General features: G+C 45.9%; 1 protein-coding gene across 3 annotated transcripts in view; it reads left to right on the top strand.

The window, feature by feature from the left end:
* Window positions 1–24,023, top strand: part of LANCL1 (LanC like glutathione S-transferase 1) — a 531,190-nt gene that overhangs the window by 348,756 nt on the left and 158,411 nt on the right. For all 3 annotated transcript variants that reach the window (XM_078680579.1, XM_078680580.1, XM_078680581.1), the window contains exon 7: window positions 6,258–6,440. In XM_078680579.1, coding sequence (XP_078536705.1) covers window positions 6,258–6,440 — 183 coding nt within the window. The remainder of the gene's footprint in view (window positions 1–6,257; window positions 6,441–24,023) is intronic.

Genomic DNA, 24,023 nt, shown 5'->3' with positions numbered 1-24,023 from the left:
TTGGAATGCCTAGATGACATCTATGCATTTGATCCAATAAATTCTTACGCAGCTTAGAAGGAGGAATCAACCTATTTCCTCTCCATAACATACCTTCAGAAGAAGATAATTGGTCTTTTACACACCAAAAGTCTTTACATTGTAACCCTCCTTGTTCCTTATGATGCCATCCGACACATATGAGATTCATGACATCTTGAGGTACGTCATCCTCCTTCACAGCAACTCGCCACTGTTCTTCTGAAATGATTTCATAGTCAACTTCACACATAAAGTCTGTGGATTTATCAGATGGATAATCATTCTCTTGCTCCAAATTTATTTCAGGGAATAGCCCAGATAGAGTGTCTGCTTTGACATGTTCAGAACCAGGAATATACCTCACACTAAAATTGTAACCTTGCAGACTCACAACCCATTTAGAAATTCTGGGAGAAATGAAATCAAGGCCTTTATTAGTAAAAACCTCACTCAAAGATTTATGATCAGTTTTGATCGTGAAGGAAGTGCCTCACAAGACTTTTTTACATTTCTTAACAGCCCATTGAACTGCAAGAGCCTCTCTCTCAATGACTGAGTATCTGAATTCCGCTCTTTTGAGGCTCTGCAAGATAAATATAATCGTATTGTCAGGACCAGAACCTCTTTGATGCAAGACAGCGCCCAGACCCTTAACCGCATGCGTGCGGGCGGAATTCCGCCCGTACGCTGGGTTTTTAAAAATCGCATGTTACGTGACGAGCTGGGCTCGTCATGAGCGTGCGAGGAGGCTACGCCATGACGAGCCCAGCTCGTCATGAGCGTCGAAGGGGTTAAGGCTTGGACCAGTGGTAATTACAGAATGTTTATTTGGGTCAAAATTCCTAAGTTTGGGACCTTGAGAGAGTTTAGTTTTATTATCACAGAATTCTCTTTCATAATCTCCATTCCATGCAAATTTTCTCCCTTCTTTAACAAGTCGCTCATGTAGAAACTAACATTAGCAACATTTTTAATGAAGCTATAATATTCAGCCATCCCTAGAAATGCATAAGCCATCAGCAGCACCCACCTCAAGTGCATCCTGCTCAACACCCGCTCCGTCCACAGACACGCCGTAGAACTCTGGAACCTGCTCGACACCACCGCCCCCGACGTTGCCTTCATCACCGAGACCTGGATGAACGCCTCCTCAGCCCCAGACATCGCCATCGCCATCCCAGAGGGCTACAAGATCACCCGGAGGGACCGCGACAACCAGACCGGAGGAGGCATCGCCATCATCCACAGAGACACCATCCGCATCACGACCAACACCGACGACACCCTCACCACCGCTGAACACCTGCACTTCCAGATCCACACCAACCCGAAGACCACCCTCAGAGGCACCCTGATCTACCGACCCCCGGGACCACGCACACGATTCAGCGAGGACATCGCCGACTTCGTCAGCCCGCACGCTCTCCCCTCCGCCGACTACATCCTCCTGGGGGACCTCAACTTCCACCTGGAGAACAACAACGACCGCAACACCACCACCCTGCTCGACAACCTCGACAACCTCGGACTCAAGCAACTGGTGACCACCCCCACCCACCTCGCCGGACACACACTCGACGCCGTCTTCTCTTCCAGCAAAGACGTCACCTACAGCCACGCAACAGGACTCCACTGGACGGACCACAGCTGCGTCCACTTCACCTTCAGAAGAACGACGATCCACCACCTCCAGCAACAGGTTGCTCGAAGAAGCTGGAACAAGATCACAGCCGACCAGCTCACCGCCTCCCTGAGCCAGCACCCTCCCGCCAACTCAGCGAACCCCAGCCAGGCCGCCGACAACCTCACGAAGTGGATCAGCAACTGCGCGGACGAACTCGCCCCTCTGAGGACCCCGCCCAGCAGATCCTGCAGCAGAAAAACACCATGGTTCACCGACGAACTCAAGTGCTCCAAGAAGAACTGTCGAGCCCTCGAGAAAGCCTGGAGAAGGGAACCAACGACGGACAACATGGCCACCCTCAAACTCGCCACCCGGAAACACCACCAACTGATCCGCGCCACCAAGAAAAATGCATACAAGGACCGGCTGGACAACAACGCACACAACTGCAAGGAACTCTTCAACATCGTGAAAGAGCTCTCCAACCCCAACGCCGGAAACAACGACATCACCCCGTCGCAAGACCTCTGCAACTCCCTCGCGTCCTACTTCCACAACAAAATCACGGACATACACAACAGCTTCAACAACCAACCAACGCAAGCCACAACCGCAACGACTCCACCATCCACCACCCTCCGCACCTGGACCCCGATCAGCACCGAAGACACCATCCGCACCATGAACTCCATCCATTCCGGATCTCCGACTGACCCCTGCCCTCACCACGTCTTCAACAAGGCCGACGCTGTCCTCGCACCCCACCTGCGGGACATCATCAACACCTCCTTCGACTCCGCCACCTTCCCTGAGAGCTGGAAGCACGCCGAAATCAGCGCTCTCCTCAAGAAACCCACAGCAGACCCCACCGACCTCAAGAACTACCGTCCCATCTCGCTCCTCCCGTTCCCGGCCAAAGTCATCGAGAAGACCGTCAACAAACAGCTGGCCGCCTTCCTCGAGACGAATGGATCCCTCGACCCCTCACAGTCCGGCTTCCGAGCGAACCACAGCACGGAGACCGCCCTCATCGCCGCCACCGACGACCTTCGAACTCTGATGGACAACGGAGAAACAGCGGCCCTCATCCTCCTGGACCTCTCCGCGGCTTTCGACACTGTCTGCCACCGCACCCTAGTACAGCGCCTCAGCAACATCGGAATCCAGGAGAAGGCACTGGAATGGATCACCTCCTTCCTCGACGGAAGAACACAAAGAGTCCGCCTACCACCGTACAAGTCAGAGGCCACCAAAGTCATCTGCGGCGTACCCCAAGGATCCTCGCTGAGCCCAACCCTCTTCAACGTCTACATGAGCCCCCTCGCGGCCATCGCACGCCAACACAACCTGAACATCATCTCCTACGCCGACGACACCCAGCTGATCCTCTCCCTGACCAACGACCCCGCCACCGCCAGAGCCAACCTGCACGAAGGGATGAGAGACGTAGCCGAATGGATGACGACCAGCCGCCTGAAACTGAACTCAGACAAGACGGAGGTCCTCATCCTGGGCTCCACGCCCTCCGCCTGGGACGACTCCTGGTGGCCCCCCGCCCTGGGCACCGCACCCAAACCGACGGACCACGCACGCAACCTGGGCTTCATCCTGGACTCCTCCCTCTCCATGACCAGACAAGTCAACGCCGTCTCCTCGTCATGCTTCAACATCCTGCGCATGCTACGTAAGATCTTCCGGTGGATCCCCACCGAGACGAGGAAGACGGTCACCCAAGCCCTCGTCACCAGCCGACTGGACTACGGCAACGCCCGCTACGCCGGAACCACGGCCAAACTCCAGAAGAGACTCCAGCGGATCCAGAACGCCTCGGCGAGACTCATCCTCGACATCCCCCGACGCAACCACATCACCGGACACCTGAGAGATCTGCACTGGCTCCCGGTCAACAAGAGAATCACCTTCCGGCTCCTCACCCACGCGCACAAAGCCCTACACGACCAAGGCCCGAGCTACCTCAACAACCGGATCAGCTTCTACACTCCCAAGCGCCTCCTCAGATCAACCAACCACGCCCTCGCCGCCGTCCCCCGCATCCGAAGAGCGACAACAGGAGGAAGATCCTTCTCCTACCTGGCAGCCAAGACCTGGAACTCACTTCCGACCAATCTGCGCCTGACCCAAGACCACCTCTCCTTCAGGAAGAAGCTCAAGACCTGGCTGTTCGAGCAGTAGCGGCACCCCCCCCCCCTCCCAGCGCCTTGAGACCCTACGGGTGAGTAGTGCGCTCTACAAATGACCTGATTGATTGATTGATTGATCAGCAGTAATGATGTGACCCAGATAATCAATTGATTGAGACCAAATTTGCACTTCTCTAACTTGATGCTGAGATTATGTGCATTAGGCCTGTCTAGGACTTGTCTAATCCTACTGTCATGTTTATACTCATCACATCCATATACAAGTGTATCATCCTGATATACGCAGACGCCTGCCACATTATGCAAAACCTTGCACGTTGAAAGTCAGAGGCTGCCAAAACTAAACCAAATGGTAAACCTTACATATCTAAAAGTACCAAATGGTGTGGCAAAGGCAGTGAGATCTTTTGACGATTCATCCAACAAAAGCTAATGGTATACAGAGGTTAAATCTATAGTACTGAAAACTTTAGCCTTGCCCACCATCGTCAACAGATCAAAAATGTTAGGAAGGGGATATTTGTCAACCAGGACACACCTGTAAAGCTGCCTAGGGTCCACGCATATTCTCAGTGAACCATCAGCTTTCCTTGCACCCACGACTGGAGCCAACCAAGACGTCCCTTCAACTTCCACAATAATTCCTTGAGACTTGCGTTTCTCGAGTTCACAGCGCACCTCTTCTTTCACAGCAAATGGAACACTACGCACTTTATTCGACACAGGAACTGAACCTGGAATGAGTTTAATCTCATGGCAATAACCCTTTAAACATCCAAGTTTCCCACTAAAAATCTGGGGCAAATCTTCTCTCAACTTATCCAGTAGTGTAGAATCATGACTTACTAGGTTAACAGGTTGAGTATCTTTAACAATGATGGGAGGACCGTTGTTGGGATCCAAAATGACACCAAAATCCCTCTGATGCCACCAACGTAAAATACTGTCTCCCTTTTTGGACACATATAGTTTCCCTGAGGTGAACCCCCCTTCATTGCAGTTGTATGGGATCTCCTCCATAGGCACAGGGTCTAATGTCAGGCTTGAGCAAAACAACCTTTCTTTTCAACTTATCTTCATAAAAGTTATTGGCTACAATGGTAATTTTAGCTCCGAAGTCAAATAAGACTTTAGTACTCTCCCCCTCTACTTCTATGAAATCTAAAGGACCTTTGCCTCCGATTTGAAGAACTATTTGCCCACACTCAAAATCACGAGCATCTTCAATTTTGTTAGATTCTATTTCGTTACCCTTTGTTTCAACCCTTTCATTCTACAAGCCACAGCAAAATGTCCCTTCTTCTTGCAATACATGTACACAGATTTGAGTGCAGGACATGTTTTATTATTAGCAAAATGTCCTACTTTATCACATCTAAAACACCTCCTGTCATTCTTGACTTGAACCCTAGCATTACCCTTATCTCTATGTGTAGCCTTCACTGACCCACTCTTGATAGCAGATCTCTCTTTTGTATCAGACCCAACAGAGCATACTTCCTTATTCAAAATCCTTCTTGATCACCTGCACACATTCTAGAGAGTGCTCAAATCTTTTTGCAACAAACAAAACTTGTCCAAAGTTGGTTCATCTTTAAACGACAATTCTTCACACACCTTCATACTCCTGTAGCCCAACATAAATTGATCTCTTATTCTTTCATCCATTAAGGAACCACATTTGCAAGAAGATGCTAAGCATCTAAGATCTGTGGCATAATTCTCTGTTGACTCTCCTTCTCTTTCTACCCGTTTGACAAAATTGTAACGTTCTTAAATTGTGATAATCTTGGGCAAAAAGTGTAAATTAAGTCTATGTATACATATTTCATATTCATTTAAATCAACAGTAATACTGTCAGGCACATTCGGAAGGTGATGAAAAGCATCTTGCCCTTCTGACCCAAGACGATGTAGTAACAAAGATGTCCTTCTCTTAGCACCAAGGGAAGTACATCATACATGTGCATACCTTTCAAACACCTTTTTTACATTTAGCCCACTATATAGGTGGATCACCAGGGGAAGAGAGAAAAAATGGCGGTTCCGTAACGTTTAACATTATTGAAATATAACAAAATATGTAGATGTACAGTGTATTACGATCCCTAGGTTGTGTAATAATGAATATCTTTAATGATGTGTATGCAGTACAGGGTGACGAAGATAAGATGCCAGATGCTTTGTGTTACCTTGATTTTAAAAAATACATTATGCTTTAATATGGGATTGTAATACATGAGCCTTTTTTTTTTACCAGGTTGGAGGTTATCCAGTTACCTTTAACATTGGTCACTAGTGCACATGATCCCAGCTACTAATTCCCATTAATGACCTACAGTGCCCATATTTTGGAAGCTGGTCCTCTTTTATCATTAGTGGTTTTATCTAGTGCCTTCTGTCAGTTGTCAAGGCCTTGTTCTAGTCTGTTTTTCTTCCTTCCTTTTTAGCCAGACTGTGGCCTCACCCAAGACACTTTGCAGAGCCTTGTGAAGCCCAGCGTGGACTTCGTCAACCAGCTGAAGTTTCCCTCGGGTAACTTTCCACCAAGCGTCGATGACACCCGTGACCTGCTTGTGCACTGGTGCCATGGAGCCCCGGGAGTGCTCTACATGTTGATCCAAGCCTACAAGGTAGATGACTGTGCCACCCTTTCTTCTTCTCTTTTACCTATTCTATCACACGCATGTTTATGCTATGATTATACACGCTCTGTTCAGTCCCTTTCTGTGCTTCAAATGCCACATTTAATTTTTTCTTTGTATCTCCTATTTCCCTCAAATTCTTTTATTTTCTATTTTCACTGTTGTTTCATTGAAGTCTCCCTCTCTTGGAGCCCCTTAATATCACATTTCATTTAATTTGTTTGTCCTTCAAATCATGTTTCTCTTCCGTGCTTTAACTTTGTTCTAGTTCGTTTTCTTCCCATACATGTACTATTCTTTCTTCTTACTTTTAACTCAGAAAAAGGAGAACATTTTATTGATAACACTAGTGAAAAGACTGAAAAGACCACCTAAAAAGAGCATTTTAAATCATAAAAATGTAGTTTGAAATGGTACTCTCCATTACAACGTTGTAATAAAATTAAAAACTCACCTTCTCACAATTCAAAAGTTGCTCTGTTCATCATGCCAAACCGTTATTTCGGCAGTTTGTTTTTTCTTCCTATTGGCCTAGCAATTCCTGAGCACAGAAGCCTGCTTCAAAGACTACGTTTGACTAGAAACTAATTTTCATGTTTGTGTTGGTTCATTCAGTGTACCAGAACAGAAACTTCATTTATCATCCTTTATTGGGATGGTTGGGAGTTATGTTTTATTTTTTTAACCTTTTTTGATTGAGGTTTTTCTATTTTTTGTGTGCTCTCTGCTGCACCATACTGGCTCTTTGTGGCAGGTGCCGTTCTTAACAGTGGAAGTCATGTAGGAACAAGCATTGTTTGCTGCATACCTGACTTTCAGTGCATTAAGAAGTGTCACATTTTTCAAGCGAAACTGTTTTGGAAAAAGATGGTCTTTGACTCATAGCTGAGAATGGGGAGACAGTCGAACCTTTGTCTGGGTCCCCCTCGTCCAATTGGGCATGTGAGAATGATTCTGCCTTTTCTGCCGTTGGAGTCATCAGGTCTGATAGCCATTGCCTCCTCACTGAGGTCATGAACCAACCTCTCCATGGCCCTCCCTTCCATTGGATGTCAAGGCTATCTTTGAGGCACCAAGCTTCATCTGTATTTTCATTGAAGTCCTCATTATCACTTGAGGTATTGCCTATAATGCTTTAACTCTGAGGGTTCTCGCCCAACGTTGAGCACCAGATCCTGGAAAAGAATCACTACTTCCTTTCCTTTTCCAGACCCTGTAGAAGCCTTAGCTGAAGACCCCATTCCATTTCTGGCTATAGAAGATGATTCTGCAACCTGGATACTAGACTAGTGATGAGAGCGATGGTGCAACTACCTGACAACGTGCTTGAGCTTCCCTTTTTTGTCTGTTCACTAGTCCATGGGATCACGTATTGAATCACAAGAGGTAAAGAAAGAAAGACCCTCTAAAGGAAGACCAGCCAGAGGAGGAGCACCAACAAATAATTCAGATCATTGCTCTCCTTGTTTAATAAAAGTCCTCAAAAGGACATTCCCAGTGCAGCGACTACCAGACAGAGCACTGCAGCAGAAAAGCAGTTTCAGGCTATCAACCCAGATATGATGTTCTCAAAAGGTCCTTCCACCCACTCGTCATTCCCGGGCCATTCAGATTATGATGCCAAGTTTATCAGGCTCACTCCTATGTTCTGGTGGTTCTGAGGTTTCTTGACATGTGCATTCTTCTGATCCAAAGTTCCCGTTGGCATATACGGGTCATGCAGTAGAACTTCCGTCTTCAGTGGGCACTTAACTAGAGGGGCCTTCGGATAGCAGCTGTATTTCAGGGGAGGTGGTCTGGGGTGGCTGTTGAATGCTAATCTGACCTGTGGTTGACAGCTCTTCCTATCCTTCCTAGAGCTCGCAGTATTCACAGATGCATCATCTCTGGGATGGGGCGGTCACCAGGGAGAGGTGGAGATCAGGGGCCTTTGGACCCCTACGTAGCAGAGGGACTGCATCAACCTTATGCAGCTTCGCACCACTTGGCTAGCTCTAAAGGCTTTTCTCCAATACTTCAATGGTAAGCTGGTTCATGTATTAACACACCCCAAGGTGACACCTCAACTAGCAGAGTCAAGGATTTTGTGCCATCAGTCACTGCATCTCTGGAAACTGGTGGACCTTCAAGTAATCTACTCAATATCAAATCATATGGTGGGCTCTTTAAATGCCATGGTGGACAAGCTCAGAATATGTCAGTTGGGAGACTGCCAATGACATCTTCATTTGAAGGTGGCTTATGGCATCTTTGCCCGGTGCAGTGTCTTGGGTTCTTTTTGCCACCGCGAGTACTTCCACCGTCACAATTATTGTGCACTATAGCTGGAACCTCCCAGATATAAAAACAAGTATTGACAAAGTCAATAGGTCTCAGCAATTCGAGAGCTATTGGTGTTGTCCTTGTCAATTTCTTTTAGCCATGTTGCTCTTCAGCATTGCTGAAAGTCATCTATGAAAGCGTTATGACCCAGCCTGTGCTGTATTCTGAACACACATATTTGAAATTGCTTCCATACGCGATAATGAAGAAAAAGGTTTGGGTGCAATAAAATATTTGGGCACAAGGACACTGCACTGTATTATAAACTCGCATATTTGAAAGCACTTAATGTGCGATAATGAAGAAAAATGTTTTGGTGAACTAAAATATTTGGGCAAGTGGAAAATCCCAGCAGTCTTTGATTCAGTTTTAACAATTGTTGCTTTAGTTTTTCCTAGTGCTCCAGACGACCACACACATACAACAGACACACACTCAATACACGCATTATATATAGACACAGGCCTTTAAGCGGGCCGGGTCCTGCCAATGCTCAGCACCGTCAGTTCTAAAAAGCAGGTGCCTGGATGGTTCTCGATCAGTCTCTCTATTTTTACCGTCATCATCAGGGTGAGAATTGTTTTTTTAACTACAGCAGTACCACCCTTTACTGCCGGTAATGTAACTTCAAAGAGACTCGTTATAGTTTTGCACAGTCTCATCATTTCAAAATTGAAGCATTTTCAATATTATATACAACGAAGCCAACGTTGTTGCTTATTTATCTCATGCAACTAACAAGCATTGACAAAGCTAATAGTCCTGGCTTGTTGTAGGGTAGGTTTAATGGTACGTGTTTTATTATATATCTGGATGCAATGACAGAAGCAGCAAAATACTAGTCAGGCGGGACGCTATACTAAGCACAGATTTTTAGCTGACCTGTTTTTAAGATAGGCCCTTAATTACTTTAACCACGCCCCTTTGAGAGACATCCTACCCCCAGTTTTTTATCCTACTTAGACCTCTGCATAGACACACATGAAAGAGATAAACAGGTATGAGACGCAGACAAGTACACAACTGCACAATCGTTCAAAATACCACACGCATTCGATGACACCATCCACCAACATACAGACACGTTTCAATAATCATTGTAGTTCTCCAGTCAGAAATACCTGGTTTCAGTGTTATTATTTCAATGCAAGAGGGAGACACTCTTGTGCACACTGGGGCAGGGAGACAATATGACAATTACTAGGACAGGGTAAGGCACGAGACACTGAGGCAGGAGATGCTAATATAAAACACTGAGGCAGGAGACATTGACGCAGCAAAATGAGGCAGGAGACACTGATACCGTGCACTGAGGCAGGAGAAACTGACACAGCACACCGAGGCAAGAAACACTGAGACAACACAATGAGGGGGGAAGTACCAATATAAAACACAGAGGAAGAAGACGTTGACGCAACACAATGAGGCAGGAGACACTGATACACCGCATTAAGGCAGGAGACACTGACACAGCACACTGAGGCAGGAGACACTGACAGCACACTGGGATCGAAGAAACACAGCACACTATGTACGAAATACTGGCACAGCCATTGAGGCAGGGGACACTGACACAGCGTATGGGGTACGATAGACTCACACAACTAACACAGCGCACTGAGACAGGACACACACAGAACGATTCAATAGGGTACTCTGACACAACACACTGGATACGGAGACCCCTGACACAGCACACTTCTAACAGCACAACACAACAGAGAGACACTGCTTTACTCTGGGCTAAGGAGGACCTAACAAGTGCACTGGGACACGGATGCACTGACACAGCAAACTGGTACGGGAAGACACTGACATAGAGGAACTGCCACCGCTGACTGATAGGAGACGTCGGTTTGCCCACTGGAGCAGCCTGGTGTCATGGGCCTTACTTCAAGGAAAGAGATGCCCCTGACTGCTGTTTGAGCGGTGGAATACAGGCTTCTGGGGGAGAGGGGCTCAGGTCTCTGGGCCCTGGCGTCTCTGTGCCTGCTGCACCAATGGATGTTACACCCCTTGGTTTGCCCTGGTTAGAGAGACACTGACGTGCACTGAGGCAAGAGACCCTGACATAGTGCAATGGAACGGAGATCAGGGATATACCAGGCAGGTCGCTCCCCTCGCCGCACAGCACCACCTGTGTGATGCCGCCCTGAGCGTGTAAGTTTGCGCCTTGTATTGCCTTCGTGTTTTTGCTTTTTTCCCTGTTGCTTCATTGCATCTTTCCCTGTTGATTTTACTGTAGCTGTTTCATTGTACTGTATCTGTGACTGTTATTTTCCCTGTTGTGCCCTTCTTGCCTTCTGTACCCCCGCTTCCCCCTATGCGCTTCCCACCGCTGCCTCACCTGCAGCCCCTGGCCCCCTGCTCTCCCATTCGCCGCCCCGCCTTCCTCTCACCTCCCCTTATATGGCGGCTGCTGCGCCGTGAAGAGAGTGACCCTTGACCCTGTTACCAGGCAGGTCGCTCCCCTCGCCGCACAGCACCACCTGTGTGACGCTGCCCTGAGCCCTCTACTGCCGCTCGTATAAGTTTGCGCCTTTCATTGTACTGTATCTGTGACTGTTATTTTCCCCGTTGTGCCCTTCTTGCCTTCTGTACCCCCTGCTGCCCCCTTCGCACTTCCTGCCGCTCTGTCTCCTGTGGCCCCACCCCCCGCTCTCCCATTCGCCGCTCCGCTCTCGCCTCCCTCCCACCTCCCCTCATATGGCGGCCACTGCACTGACGACACCCTCAGCACCGCCGAACACCTGCACTTCCAGATCCACACCGACCCCAACACCACCCTCAGAGGAACCCTCTCATCTACCGACCCCCCCCCCCGGATCCCGACCACAGTTCAGCGACTCCATCGCCGACTTCGTCAACACACACGCCCTCGCCTCCACGGACTACATCCTCCTCGGGGACCTGAACTTGTTATGTTATGTTATGTTAATTTTGATTTCTATAGCGCACGGCTACTCCATTGGAGTGTCCCGGCGCTTTTATTGGCAGCTCATAAGAAGAAAAAACATAACACAGGGAAGAATAAAAACATCGAAAGACAATGAAGGCAACATACTAAAGGGTAAAAAGCCAGGTTTTAAGGCCCCTCCTGAAGGACAGCAGGTTAGAGGTACGACGTAAGGCCAATGGCAGAGCGTTCCAGAGCTGTGGTGCCCTCAGTCTAAAGGAACGCCCCCCCAATACGGGCTTTCTTTACTCGGGGGACCACCGCAAGAAACAAGGATTCAGATCGCATAGATCGAGCCGGGCGGTAGAAAGCAAGCCTGCGTTGAAGGTATTTTGCTCCCGAGCCAAAGAGCGCTTTATGAGCCAGAGTCAGCGCCTTGAAGATTATCAGCTTCCGGATAGGCAGCCAATGGAGCGACTGCAGAAGGCCGGACACTCTGGCTCGCCTATAAAGGCCAAAAATGGCACGTGCAGCGAAATTCTGCACCACCTGCAGCCGCTGTACAAGATATTCCGGAAGGCCCAGATAAAGGACGTTGCAGTAGTCCAAATTGGAGCCAATTAAGGCTTGCACCGTAATCCTCCTGTGCTCTTCCGAGAGCAGAGGAAGAAACTTCCGGAGCATCTTGAGAATGCCGAAACATGTGCCCGTAAGACCGAGGATCTGAGATCTCAGCGTCAGACCATTATCGATCTTAATTCCCAGATTTTTTGCCAGCTGGGACGCATGCGCTGGGGGGAACATATTAGTCGGCCACCATGTCTGCCAGTCAGGGTCAGAGGCACAGCCAAAGAACAGTACCTCCGACTTGTCTGAATTACATTTGAGGCTGTTCAGCTGGAACCAGCTAAAAACAGCCCCAAGACACTCCCGAATACTCTCTCCGTCAAAATCCTCTCCTTTCCCGCTCGTAAAGAGGAGATGGGTATCGTCGGCGTAAGAGACGATCTGGGCTCCAAAAGACTCCACCAGTGCCGCCAAAGGAGTCATAAAGATGTTAAAAAGAGTCAGGCTCAGCACAGAACCCTGCGGGACTCCGACTTCCAACGGCGGCATCTCAGCAGAGCCAGAAGAGGCCCAGACCGTTTGCCGACGGCCAGCTAGAAAGGATTTAAACCAGCTGAGCACCGTCCCCCTCAGACCGATGTCATAAAGTCTGGCGAGGAGCCCCTCGTGGGGGACGGTGTCAAAGGCAGCCGACAAATCAAGCATGACAAGCATGACTTTGCCGCCTGAATCCATAGCCTCCTTAATGGCTTCTGACACTTCCAAAAGCGCCATCTCGGTGCTTAGATTGGGGCGGAAGCCAGATTGAGTGGAATGCAACAGGTCGTTGGTTTCTAGAAAAGCAGAGAGCACGCTATGCACGTGCTTCTCCACGATTTTAGCCAGCGCCGGAAGGAGAGAGATGGGCCTATAATTGGCCAACGCCTCGGGATCTAGACCAGGCTTTTTAAGGAGGGGCATCACCATCGCCCGCTTCCAAATCTGCGGGACCACCCCCTCACTCAAAGAGAGGTTCAGAAGTGGGTTAGCCAGCGGGTTTACCACAGCCGCCATCCTCGCCAGGAATTTGGCCGGGCAAGGGTCTAAAGGCGACCCAGATTTAAGGTTGGCCAGGAGTGCCAATGACGCAGAAGTGGAGATAGGCGGAAAAACAGCCAAGACAGGAACCAGGGTGGCCGATGGGATCAACCCATCTCCAGAGCTGGGACAAACTTCAGCCAGCCTCTCAGGAAAGGAGTCCTGAATCAATTTAACTTCCACCTTGAGAACAACAACTACAGCAACTCCACCACCCTGATCGACAACCTCGGACTCAGACAACTCGTCGCAGCACCCACCCACTCCGCCGGACACACGCTTGACCCCAACTTCTCCGCAAGCCCCCACGTCACCTTCAACCATACCATCCAACTCCACTGGACCGACCATCTCTGCATCCACTTCACCTTTCGAAAACCCTCCACACACCACCGCACCCAACAGATGCCTCGCCGCTGCTGGAGCAAAGTCACCGAAGACCAGCTAACGACCACCCTCAACCAGAGCACACCCGCCAACCCAGATTTCGCCACCTGCAACCTCAAACAGTGGATCAACGACTGCGCCAACACCGTTGCCCCACTCAAGAAACCCTCCACCAGCCACACCAGCAAGAAGGCCAGCTGGTTCACGAAAGATCTCCAGGCCTCCAAGCAAGCCTGCCGAAAGCTAGAGAAGAACTGGCACCGCGAACAAACACCGGACAGCTATGCAGCCCACAGGAACGTCACCCGCAGACACCACCATCTCATCAGTTCCGCCAAAAGGGCTTTCTTCAAAGACCGCCTAGACAACACCGCACACAATAGCAAAGAGCTCTTCAACATCGTGAAGGAACTCTCCAACCCCAACTCCAATGACATCCCACCTTTACAGGAACTGTGCAACTCGCTGGCCACCTTCTTCCATCGCAAGATCGCAGACATCCACAAAAGTTTCGACACCACGACTGCCCCGACAACCACTGAGACCTCCGGCCCCACGACCACCATCCGCACCAACCGCCTGCTCTCCTGGACCAGCATAAACGACGACGAGACCATCAAGATGATTAACACCGTCCACTCCGGTTCCCCGTCAGACCCGTACCCACACCACATCTTCAACAAAGCCAGCGCCGCCATCACACCCCATCTCCTGAAGGCCATCAACATTTCCTTCGAGACAGATACCTTACCGGAGAGCTGGAAGCAAGCCGAGATCAACGCCTTACTCAGGAAGCCCATGGCGGACTCCAAAGATCTCATGAACTTCCGGCACATCTCCCTGCTCCCATTCCCGGTGAAGGTCATCGAGAAGACCGTCAACAAACAACTAACCCGCTACCTCGAGGAAAACAGCGTCCTGAACCTGTCCCAGTCCGGGTTCCGCAGCGAAACTCCCTCATTGCCGTCACCGATGACATCAGGACCCTGCTAGACAGCGGAGAAACCGCGGTTCTCATCCTCCTGGACCTGTCAGCCGCCTTTGACACCGCCTGCCACTGCACACTACGCACACCACTCCACGACGCCAGGATCCAAGAGAAGGCCCTGGACTGGACCACCTCCTTCCTCTCCGGCAGAACACAGAGCGTCTGCCCCCCCTTCCACTCCGAAGCAACCGAGATCATCTGCGGCGTAACTCAGGGCTCAACCCTCAGCCCAACACTGTTCAACATCTACATGGCTCCGCTCGCCCTCGTCGCCCAAATGCACGACCTCAACATCATCTCCTACTCCGATGACACCCAGCTGATCCTTTCATTCACCAAGGGCAGGCGCGACCCCATACGTACATGACATAACGCGTGGCTTGGTACTGCGTACCCGTCGGATACCAAAGTAGCAGCTGGGGCGACTTCATGCGTATATGATGTTACGCAGGACGCGGTGCCACGAACCCGTCAGATACGAAATGCGCATCATTAACGAGTTTGGCAATATGGTGGATCGGATTCGCGTGGTGATGGAGCTTGGTACGCTATCGGTATTGGAGTGCAGTTTTCTAAAAGCGATACATATTTTTTGGGGAAGATATATAAAACATTACATAATTTTTAAAGTTAAAAAAGAAGTATAAGAGTTCCAAAATATTTTAAAAAATAATAGAAAAAATATAGGTGTTAGAAACATTAAAATATGAAATTAACATTTAAAAAACCTTTGAAACTCACTGAAAAAACCATAGGTTTTACAGACGTTATAGTTAGAAATTAGCATTTGAAAATTCTTAGAAATTCACTATAAAAAACATAAGTTTCAGGGACGTTATAGTTAGTTGAACATTTGACTTATATAAAAACCAGAGAAATTTGCCTGTTATAGTTAGTTGAGCTAACTATAACTTGCGCGCCACAATGCACTGCTGATGATGTCACATATTACATCACTCATGACATGGTCAGTGACATCACTCATGACATCTCAAATTACATTACTCATGACATCATCCAGTGAATGTGTGTTTCTGTAAAGTTTAAATATGGTTTATAAATATGTGCCAAGGTGTATTGAAGAATTAAATCATTTACAAGTGCCTAAAGGGATTCTTTCGTAGGTGCATGACTGACTGTATAACTGAGTGATTGAACGTGTCTTACTGAATGCATGGGTTATTGACTAAACAGTGGAAACTCTTTATTAGTCTCTTAGTTGGTGTGTAAGCAACTGCATGAGTTGCTGAATAGCTACATGAGTGTCAATATGGGTTATTGATTTGTTGTCTGAGTCAGTGCACGGGTCCTTTTATTATTATTATTATTATTTATATTGTGCACACAAATCATCCCCAAAGGGATCTCTCGGCGCCCGGGATGCAGGCAGCAATATACAGAATCAATACACTAAAATAGCCATGTTTTTAATTTTTTCTTAAAGGCCATGAATGTAGAACAGTTCCGCAGGTCTTCGGGTAGTACGTTCGAGTATTTAAGGGCAACATGAGAAAAAGCACGTCCACCCATCCTAGCCTTTTTAATTCTAGGGATTATAGCCACTAGATCTTAGCTGACGGTTTTGGGTGTACCATATTAATTTTCTCCTTAGATATTCTGGTCCTAGACGAACCAGAGCTTTGAAACCCAGAAAAAGGAGCTTAAAGACTGCTCTTTTCCTCATTGGAAGCCAATGCAGCTCACTCAATAATGGGGAAGAGGGGGTGCGTGCAAGTTTATTGAGAGCTAGGTGTTTAGAAAATAGAAACCTTCTCAGGGGTTCCACTGATACTTGGTCCTTTTAAACCAACAAAGAAGAAATTCGCACAGAAGCTGAAATATAAAAGTAACATCTTTATTAACCTCAAATGAGTGAGACTACGTCACACAGAAGCCTTAGCAACTGAATGAGGCAGTCTGAGGAGTGCAGAAAACAGGGCCTTATATATGCTTAGGGTTACATAGTCATCATAAGACCAAGGGGCAGTCCTGGCACATGTAAGCATGCAAAAAATGACTAAGATGGGCATACAAGATCTGCTTGCTCAACAAAGTGGGAGGAGAGTTACTTCTCCATACAGCAGCAAAAATAGCCTGACGGTTATACTAGAGAAGCAGGTGCATTCTACTAGCTAGGCCCTTCTGGGCATGTGCGAAGGTGGAAGATGCTAAATATAGTTTGTTTTTAGGCAGATTACAAGCGCAGTCAACACTGAGGGAGGCCAGAGCACATGGCGAGCACGTGGCAGCACATGGCAAACAAAATGGCTGCCAGAAATACAAAATGACTTTCACAAAATGGATAAGGTAACTTCTAAATACAGGATGGCTTCTGCTAATGCTAACCCATTGCTGTCAATTTACAACAGACGACCATTTTAGCATTAGCTGAAGACATTCCTATGATCCAGTAGGAACATAGAAAATATTTGCACATTAATTTTCATAAATTTATCAATATCCTAATTCATTGCTAGGTGGGCATTTTCCATTCTAAACATTTCATTAAGCGGGTACATGTCTAGTATAAGCAGGTATACAAAGAGCATTGGGCCATAATTAACATACAGATAGCAGGAGAAAGTAATGACCAATATTACAAACAGAATTATCATTTTTCCTAGTCCTAAGCAAAAGCAAATCCTAAAATCATCTAGTAAACATTCTCAGGGCTCCTATGCATTTCAGTGACTATTCATTTTAATTTCAGAATAGCCAACAACACATATCTAATAAAAACATTTTCCAATTGACTTTTACATTTTCCTTTTGTGAGGGCTAGAACATCAATCATATCTGGGACCAGGAGGACCACACCGGGCCATAGGAATTAGAACGAAGAGCTGCAAAGGGCTGCTCCTCCTTAAAAATGGGACGACTAAAGGGGTACATTATTGACAAGAAAAAGAAGAAGTCATTGGAGAAATTGAAGCCGCTGTACAACCAACCAGAGGGGAGTCTTCTGCCTGTGTCCATTTGAGCCTCACATTCAGGCTCTTGTTGTTTCCACGGTGGAGCTGCACAACTCGCAACTCAAGAATCACAGCCCAGTTTCAAGGGGGAAAAAGTCTCTTCTTTCAGGATAGGGCAGTCACCCACCAGGCAAATGCTCTTAGCGATCCTGTCCAGTGTCTCAGGCAGTGCACCAGTTTTTTCACTTCAGTCTAACAGGCACCAGAGACACAGCACCTGTACCCTAATCTCAAGTCCTTCCCTAACTCCTGTAGTGCTCTGCTGGCGCACTGCTCATTCATTGGGGCTACACATTGCATTCAGTGTACGCAGGTATCTTTTGACCAACAAACAAAGGAGCAAACTTGCATTCACTTTAGGACCAGGATTCAGAGGCCTGATGCTAGGATCTCTGAAGCAACCCTTGTTTCAAAAAGGGGTCACCTCAAGCAAAGCTTCCTCGCCATTCTGGTCGGTCTGTGACTCTCAGCTGGGCATGATCCACAATTTCTCCTTTCTGATTTGTGACCCCGTCTTTCGCCCAAGACAGTGGTAGGGGTACACACTTGATCACAGGGCTTCTGCCTTCACTGAGGTCCTAGTTGCCAGCAATGCCTGTGCTGGTTACCTTAACTTTGGCTTCAAGCTGGACTGGTGCTGATGCTGACTCCCCAGGCTTAATCTGATGTTTGGGCCCCTCTGGCAATGGTTGTAAGGCAGCAAATATCTATTGGTGGACAGAACAAAAGGTCTTTAGACAAGGCACAGAAACAGTCTATCAACAGAGAGGATAGTTTTAGAATACTTCCTAGTCTTGGGATGCCCCATATATTAGCAAGGCACCCAAGAACCACTTTCGTCTATCTATGAGAGAGAAAAAAAACAACAGCCTGGACCTATTGGTAAGTATAAAAGGAACTCTTTGGTGAACAAGAGTAATACATCACCCAATCCCAAGCAGCCAAGGAAGTCTGTGTTCATTTACTAAATTGTGAGGAAAAGAGAAAAACAACACAGACATACCCTAAACCCTTACATTGGTGTATTCCTGTGTACTAATCTGAAAACCCTCAAAAAAGGAAATGTTCAACACTTTTGCTCATAAACTTTACATTACTTGTACAGGACTGCAGACACTTCTAAAATGATTCTTCTTAATAAAGCCACCTACATTGTACGCTTTAGGACCATGCTCTCATGTTAAAGGAGCAGCAGGAAAATCTAAAACTGCTAATTTAACAAGAGTTTCTTATCTATAAAACAACATTTCCTTCAAAACATTTTTTGCTAAGGATCACATGGGCATCTTCCCTGCGTTCTACTTTTCATGATCCAAACTATGCAACATCAGCTCTAATAAGGACTGTCAGTATATTTACACAGACTAGCTAATACAAAACTAGCAATGCCCTTGCAAAACTATGTAGCATGGAAAAACATACAATAATGGTGTTATCACCTAAGAATTTTAGAACAAAAACTACCCACATCTAGCTCCCCTTAAAGGTCAAAATAAGAAAACAACAATCTAGACTATTTATCCTGTCATAATGTCATCAAACGGATGGGCAGTAACATAACATATATATTTTATTTATTTTATTAATGCTAACAATGTTTAAAACAGTATTACTGAATAGCCAATTAAATGTCTCATTGCTATTTCACAGACAATTTAGACAGGCTAAAAAAAATTGAGAAAAGGAGAGAGCAACATACATATTACCTAGCCTTAATTTGTAGAGGAGCTAGCCTCCTTCCCCCATTTTGACAGTAGGTTTCCCTTCTGTAAACACTATCAACTCCTATTTGTAGCAACTGGCCGTAAACAAAGTTATAGGAGGTACATAGCACTTTTGTGGAGGTAAAGAATATGAATACCCAAACCCCAATCCTTTTAGCAAATGTACAAATGTAACATGAGGGCGAATGAATTCAAACTTAAATCCCATTAGCTCAGCCCTATTAAGCACCAAACTAAAAGCATTAGTGCTGTATATATGGCCAAGCTCACATATACAATTGTATTGTGGTATATTCATATGAGTGCATAAAACTTTCTTTTGCCAACCAAAAAAATAAGCACAACTCCTCCTCCTTTCCCTGCGCTTCCATCTTGTCTTTCAAAAAGTTTCAGATGTCAAAATGTCAAAGCAGAACTTGCTCTGGTAGCTCTGCCAGGCTTCTAAATACAGAACTGACTTTTAACTCTTCCCAGCTGTCCTATTCTGTGTGCAAATTTTCCATGCAGCTTTCCCTATTCACAGTCTCCCTGAAAACAGAAAGCTGAACCATTCCCGTTGTCAGTTTAATAACTTCTGCTGGTTTTTTATACATATTTTCAATTATAAGCAGTGTGCAATATACTTGTCTAACAATATAGAAGTCAGCTATGTGTATTATACCTAAATGTATGCATTTACTGAAGCCTAAGGCACTTTAAAAGCTGCTCTGAATGAAAGAAAAATGCTGTTTAAATAGTGAATTTTGCCCAATTTCGACTTTGATATTTGGGGCTCTTAAAATGAATATCCTATAATTTATTTGCATAATAGTCATCCTCAAAATATTCTCTAGATAGCCCAGGAGTGAGAAATCAGAAATAATCAATACTGTTATAAAAATGAGTTTTTTATGCCTGCGCAGAGTGAAATTCCATATGCAAATATCCTCATTATGTGGTACAACACAATTTAAATTTAATTGTAATGCTAGGAGGTCACAGTATGAGTATTAAGCTTTATAAATATTAAAAAACGAATTTAAAAGCACTCATTTTTTAAAAATAATTTTCATAATTAATAAAAAAAATGTTTTAATAAAACCAATCATTTTTGATATTTCCACATGAAAAGCAAGCTGCATCCCTTGCCTATCATATTTAGACGCATTAATTCACAAGCCTAAGCACAGAAGCCTAACTTGAAACATGAAACATTTTTGCCCCACTGTTTAAAAGGACAATTATTTAACATCAGAACCACGAATATGCTTATAAAAAAAGGCTTTAAGAAAGGAAATCCTTACGTTAAATGTTTTCCTGTTGCCCCTGTTACCTTCTGACAGCGAGCAAATTCCAAAGAGAAAATCAGCAGCTCCAGATTATGGAAGGAAATAGTGTCCAAAACTTTTACGTTTAGAGTGGAGCGGGTGGCTATCGCCAACCCTCCTCCCTGCTCTATCCAGCCTTACTACAGTGTATTCTGAGGCAAATGCGATTGTTAGGGAAGGTGCAGATTGTGACTGAAGCCAAGTTTCAGGCTTGTGAACATCTAACAGGCCCCAAACTTCTGAGGCATGCTTGGATATGGATCTTGCATTAACATATAAGCAGTTGACGGTAGTGTCCCGGCCATTTATAATCTGGGCTTTACGTAGTTTGGGCTACGGAGCTGATTGTGGAAAGATCGATGGATTTCTAATGGGGCCTAAAATTGTTCGTGCTTGGCCAGTTCTCCATTTACATTGAGGACAGCAGCTGGGCAGATCTTCATTATCTAAAGAAATCCTGCCTTCACAACTCAAGCTGTGCATAGAGGTCCTTATCTTAAACAGCTCCTCCCTCGAGTAAGTCAGGGGCGACATCATAATATCTTAAGAAAAAGGCAGAATTTCCTGCCAACTGGCAGCGACCAGGCGCGGACGGGCGCAGACGGGCTTGCCTTTGGCCCGCCTTCGGCGCACCAGCTGCGTGCTTCCGCTGCGCGCTCATGAATTTGATGTTTTCATGCGTTGAGGCGGCCTGCCCAAAATGACTGCCCAAAATGGCGCCCGAGTTCCGTGCCACTCGGAGGGGGTTACCTCTCTCCACTCAAACGGCTATTTACAGAACCGCAGTGGACCGGAGAGACCCTTGCTACCCTGATGCCCAACACATCACCAGTTAAGAACACAAAGTAAGTGCTTCCAAACAAAGTAAAGAACAGATTTTAGAATTTGGAAGATAAAAATAAGTATCACAAGTTCACAGGTATTAAAAACAGATATTCACTACAAATGCATTCAAGAACAAAGGAACGCACTAGCGGTATGAGGCACCTGCAGCTTCTTGAGTGTCTGTGTTGTGTGAATCTGTGCATAGATGTCTCAGTGGGTGATTCATTGGTTTTATGGATTAAAAACTGCATCGGGTAAGGGCTGAATGGGTGAGTTAGTGTGTGTATGGGTGTGTTGGTGAGTAAATGAATGTCTCAGTGGTATATCTGTGACTAACTACATATGTTTTAAGACACTATATGTGACTGTAGGAGTATATTAATGACTATACATAAGACTAAGTTATTTGAAGAGTGGGTGTATAAATAAGTGTCTCCTTCTATCAGTGATTGTATAAGACAGTAAATATGTGTTAGTATCCGTATACGTAAGTGATGTGGTCTGTCTATAAATAACGGAGTTGTGGTGTTGAACAGTATACATGTGTAAATGGCTATGTGATTAATTCTTTGCATGACTGAGTAGATGTGTGAATAACTATGGATGAGTGGCGGAGTGTGACTGTATGTATAGGTGTATGAGTGCATATTATAGTCCTGTATTGATGAGTAACTACATCTATAAGTGGCTGGATGTGTGTGTGGACCTAGGAAATAGTGAGTGGTATGTAGTATACTTTATATCAGGGCATCAGTATGTGCATCACATTATGAGGTGGATGATGTCATGAGTGATGTCATTTAAGATATCATCAGTGATGTGAATTTCTCTGGTTTTATATGAGTCAAATGTTCAACTAACTATAACGCCCCTGTGTGTGTGTGTGTGTGTGTGTGTCTGTCTGTCTGTCTCTGTCTGTCTGTCTGTGTGTGTGTCTGTCTCTGTGTGTCTGTCTCTGTGTCTGTGTCTGTGTTACATTCGGGCCATATCTGAAATCATGCTATCAGGCATTACTGGTCTTTCATCTTTGTAAACCCAAATTTCATCTTCCCCCCTTTGTCTGCAACCTGATTTTAACCACATATCCTTTTCCTCTGTTCCTGCCTCCTCCTGCATCTGCTTCACTTCCTGCCAAGTCTCAACTACCGTGGTTAGCATTAAAGGACTTGGAACATGTTCTTCAGTTTTTTATCGATTGATTGAAATTTGGTTCTTTGCGCAATGCTTTGCAATTCCATCAGCGTAACTCTTTCCTCTTGTGATATAATCCCCACCTTTCTTGTGAGCACAACATTTTACCACAGCCAGTTGCATCAGCGTAACTGTATTACATCAATCAGTGTCTTTACAAACTCTGCATTCCAAATGGGTGTTCCTGCAGAGGTCAAATAACCTCTTTGGGACCATAGCTGTCCATAATTATGAACAACTCCATAACCATACTGACTATCAGTCACTATGGTTACTTTCACCTCTTTTCCCAACTCACATGCTCGTATCAAAGCAATCAACTCCGCTATCTGAGCAGAATGAATTCCTTTCAGACAAGATGCTTCCAACACTTCTGCCACTGTACAGACCGCATATGCAGCACTTAGAACACCACTCTCTGTTCTCAAACATGATCCATCCACAAACATTACAAAATCTGATTCGAGCAAAGGTTCATCTTTAATGTCTGGACGAGGCTTTGTGCAATACTCCACAACATCCAAACATTTATGATCAAGCTCACCTTTCACTTCTGCTTCAATGGTGTCGGGTAGCAGTGTTGATGGGTTGACATTCACACATCTCGCAACAGTCACATTCTCAGCTCCCAAAATTATTTTCTCATAACGAGTCATTCCACTGTTAGTCATGTACTGGGTCTTTGCTCTTGTGAGGAGAATCTCCACTGAATGAGGTTCATACACCCTCACTGGAAATCCCATCACAATTCCTTCACTTTGCTCCAGACTTACACTGGTTGCTGCTACTGCTTTCAGACAACCTGGCAAAGCTTTTGCAACAGGGTCCAAAACAGCTGAGAAATACGCAATTGGTTTTCTCATTCTTCCATGCCTCTGAATCAGTACTGACAGAGCACATCCTTCTTGCTCACTGCAGTACAGTTCAAATTCTTTTTCGTAATCTGGCATTCCCAAAGCTGGTGCTTCACACAATTTAGTTTTTAGCTGTTCAAATGCTTCCATCTCTGTTTTGGTCGAAACAATAGGGTCTCTGATGTCTGCCTTTGTCAGTCTCTGCAATTGTTTTGCAATCAATGAAAATCCACTTATCCACTGTCTGTAATAACCCACCATTCCTAGGAACATTCTTACCTGTCTTTGAGTCTTAGGTGGCTGCATTCCCTGTATCATTTTAATTCTCTCAATTGTGACTTGTCTGATTCCTTTAGCAATCTTGTGACCTAAATACTGAACTTCTTTCTGACAAAACTGTAATTTTGATGGAGACACTTTATGTCCCTCTTCTGCCAAATGATTCAATAATGCCACTGTGT

This window comes from Lissotriton helveticus, chromosome 3_1, assembly GCF_964261635.1.
Source record: "Lissotriton helveticus chromosome 3_1, aLisHel1.1, whole genome shotgun sequence".
NCBI classification, from domain to species: domain Eukaryota; kingdom Metazoa; phylum Chordata; class Amphibia; order Caudata; family Salamandridae; genus Lissotriton; species Lissotriton helveticus.
The sequence above is the reverse complement of the archived record's forward strand: the minus strand, read 5'-3'. Positions and strand labels throughout refer to the sequence as shown.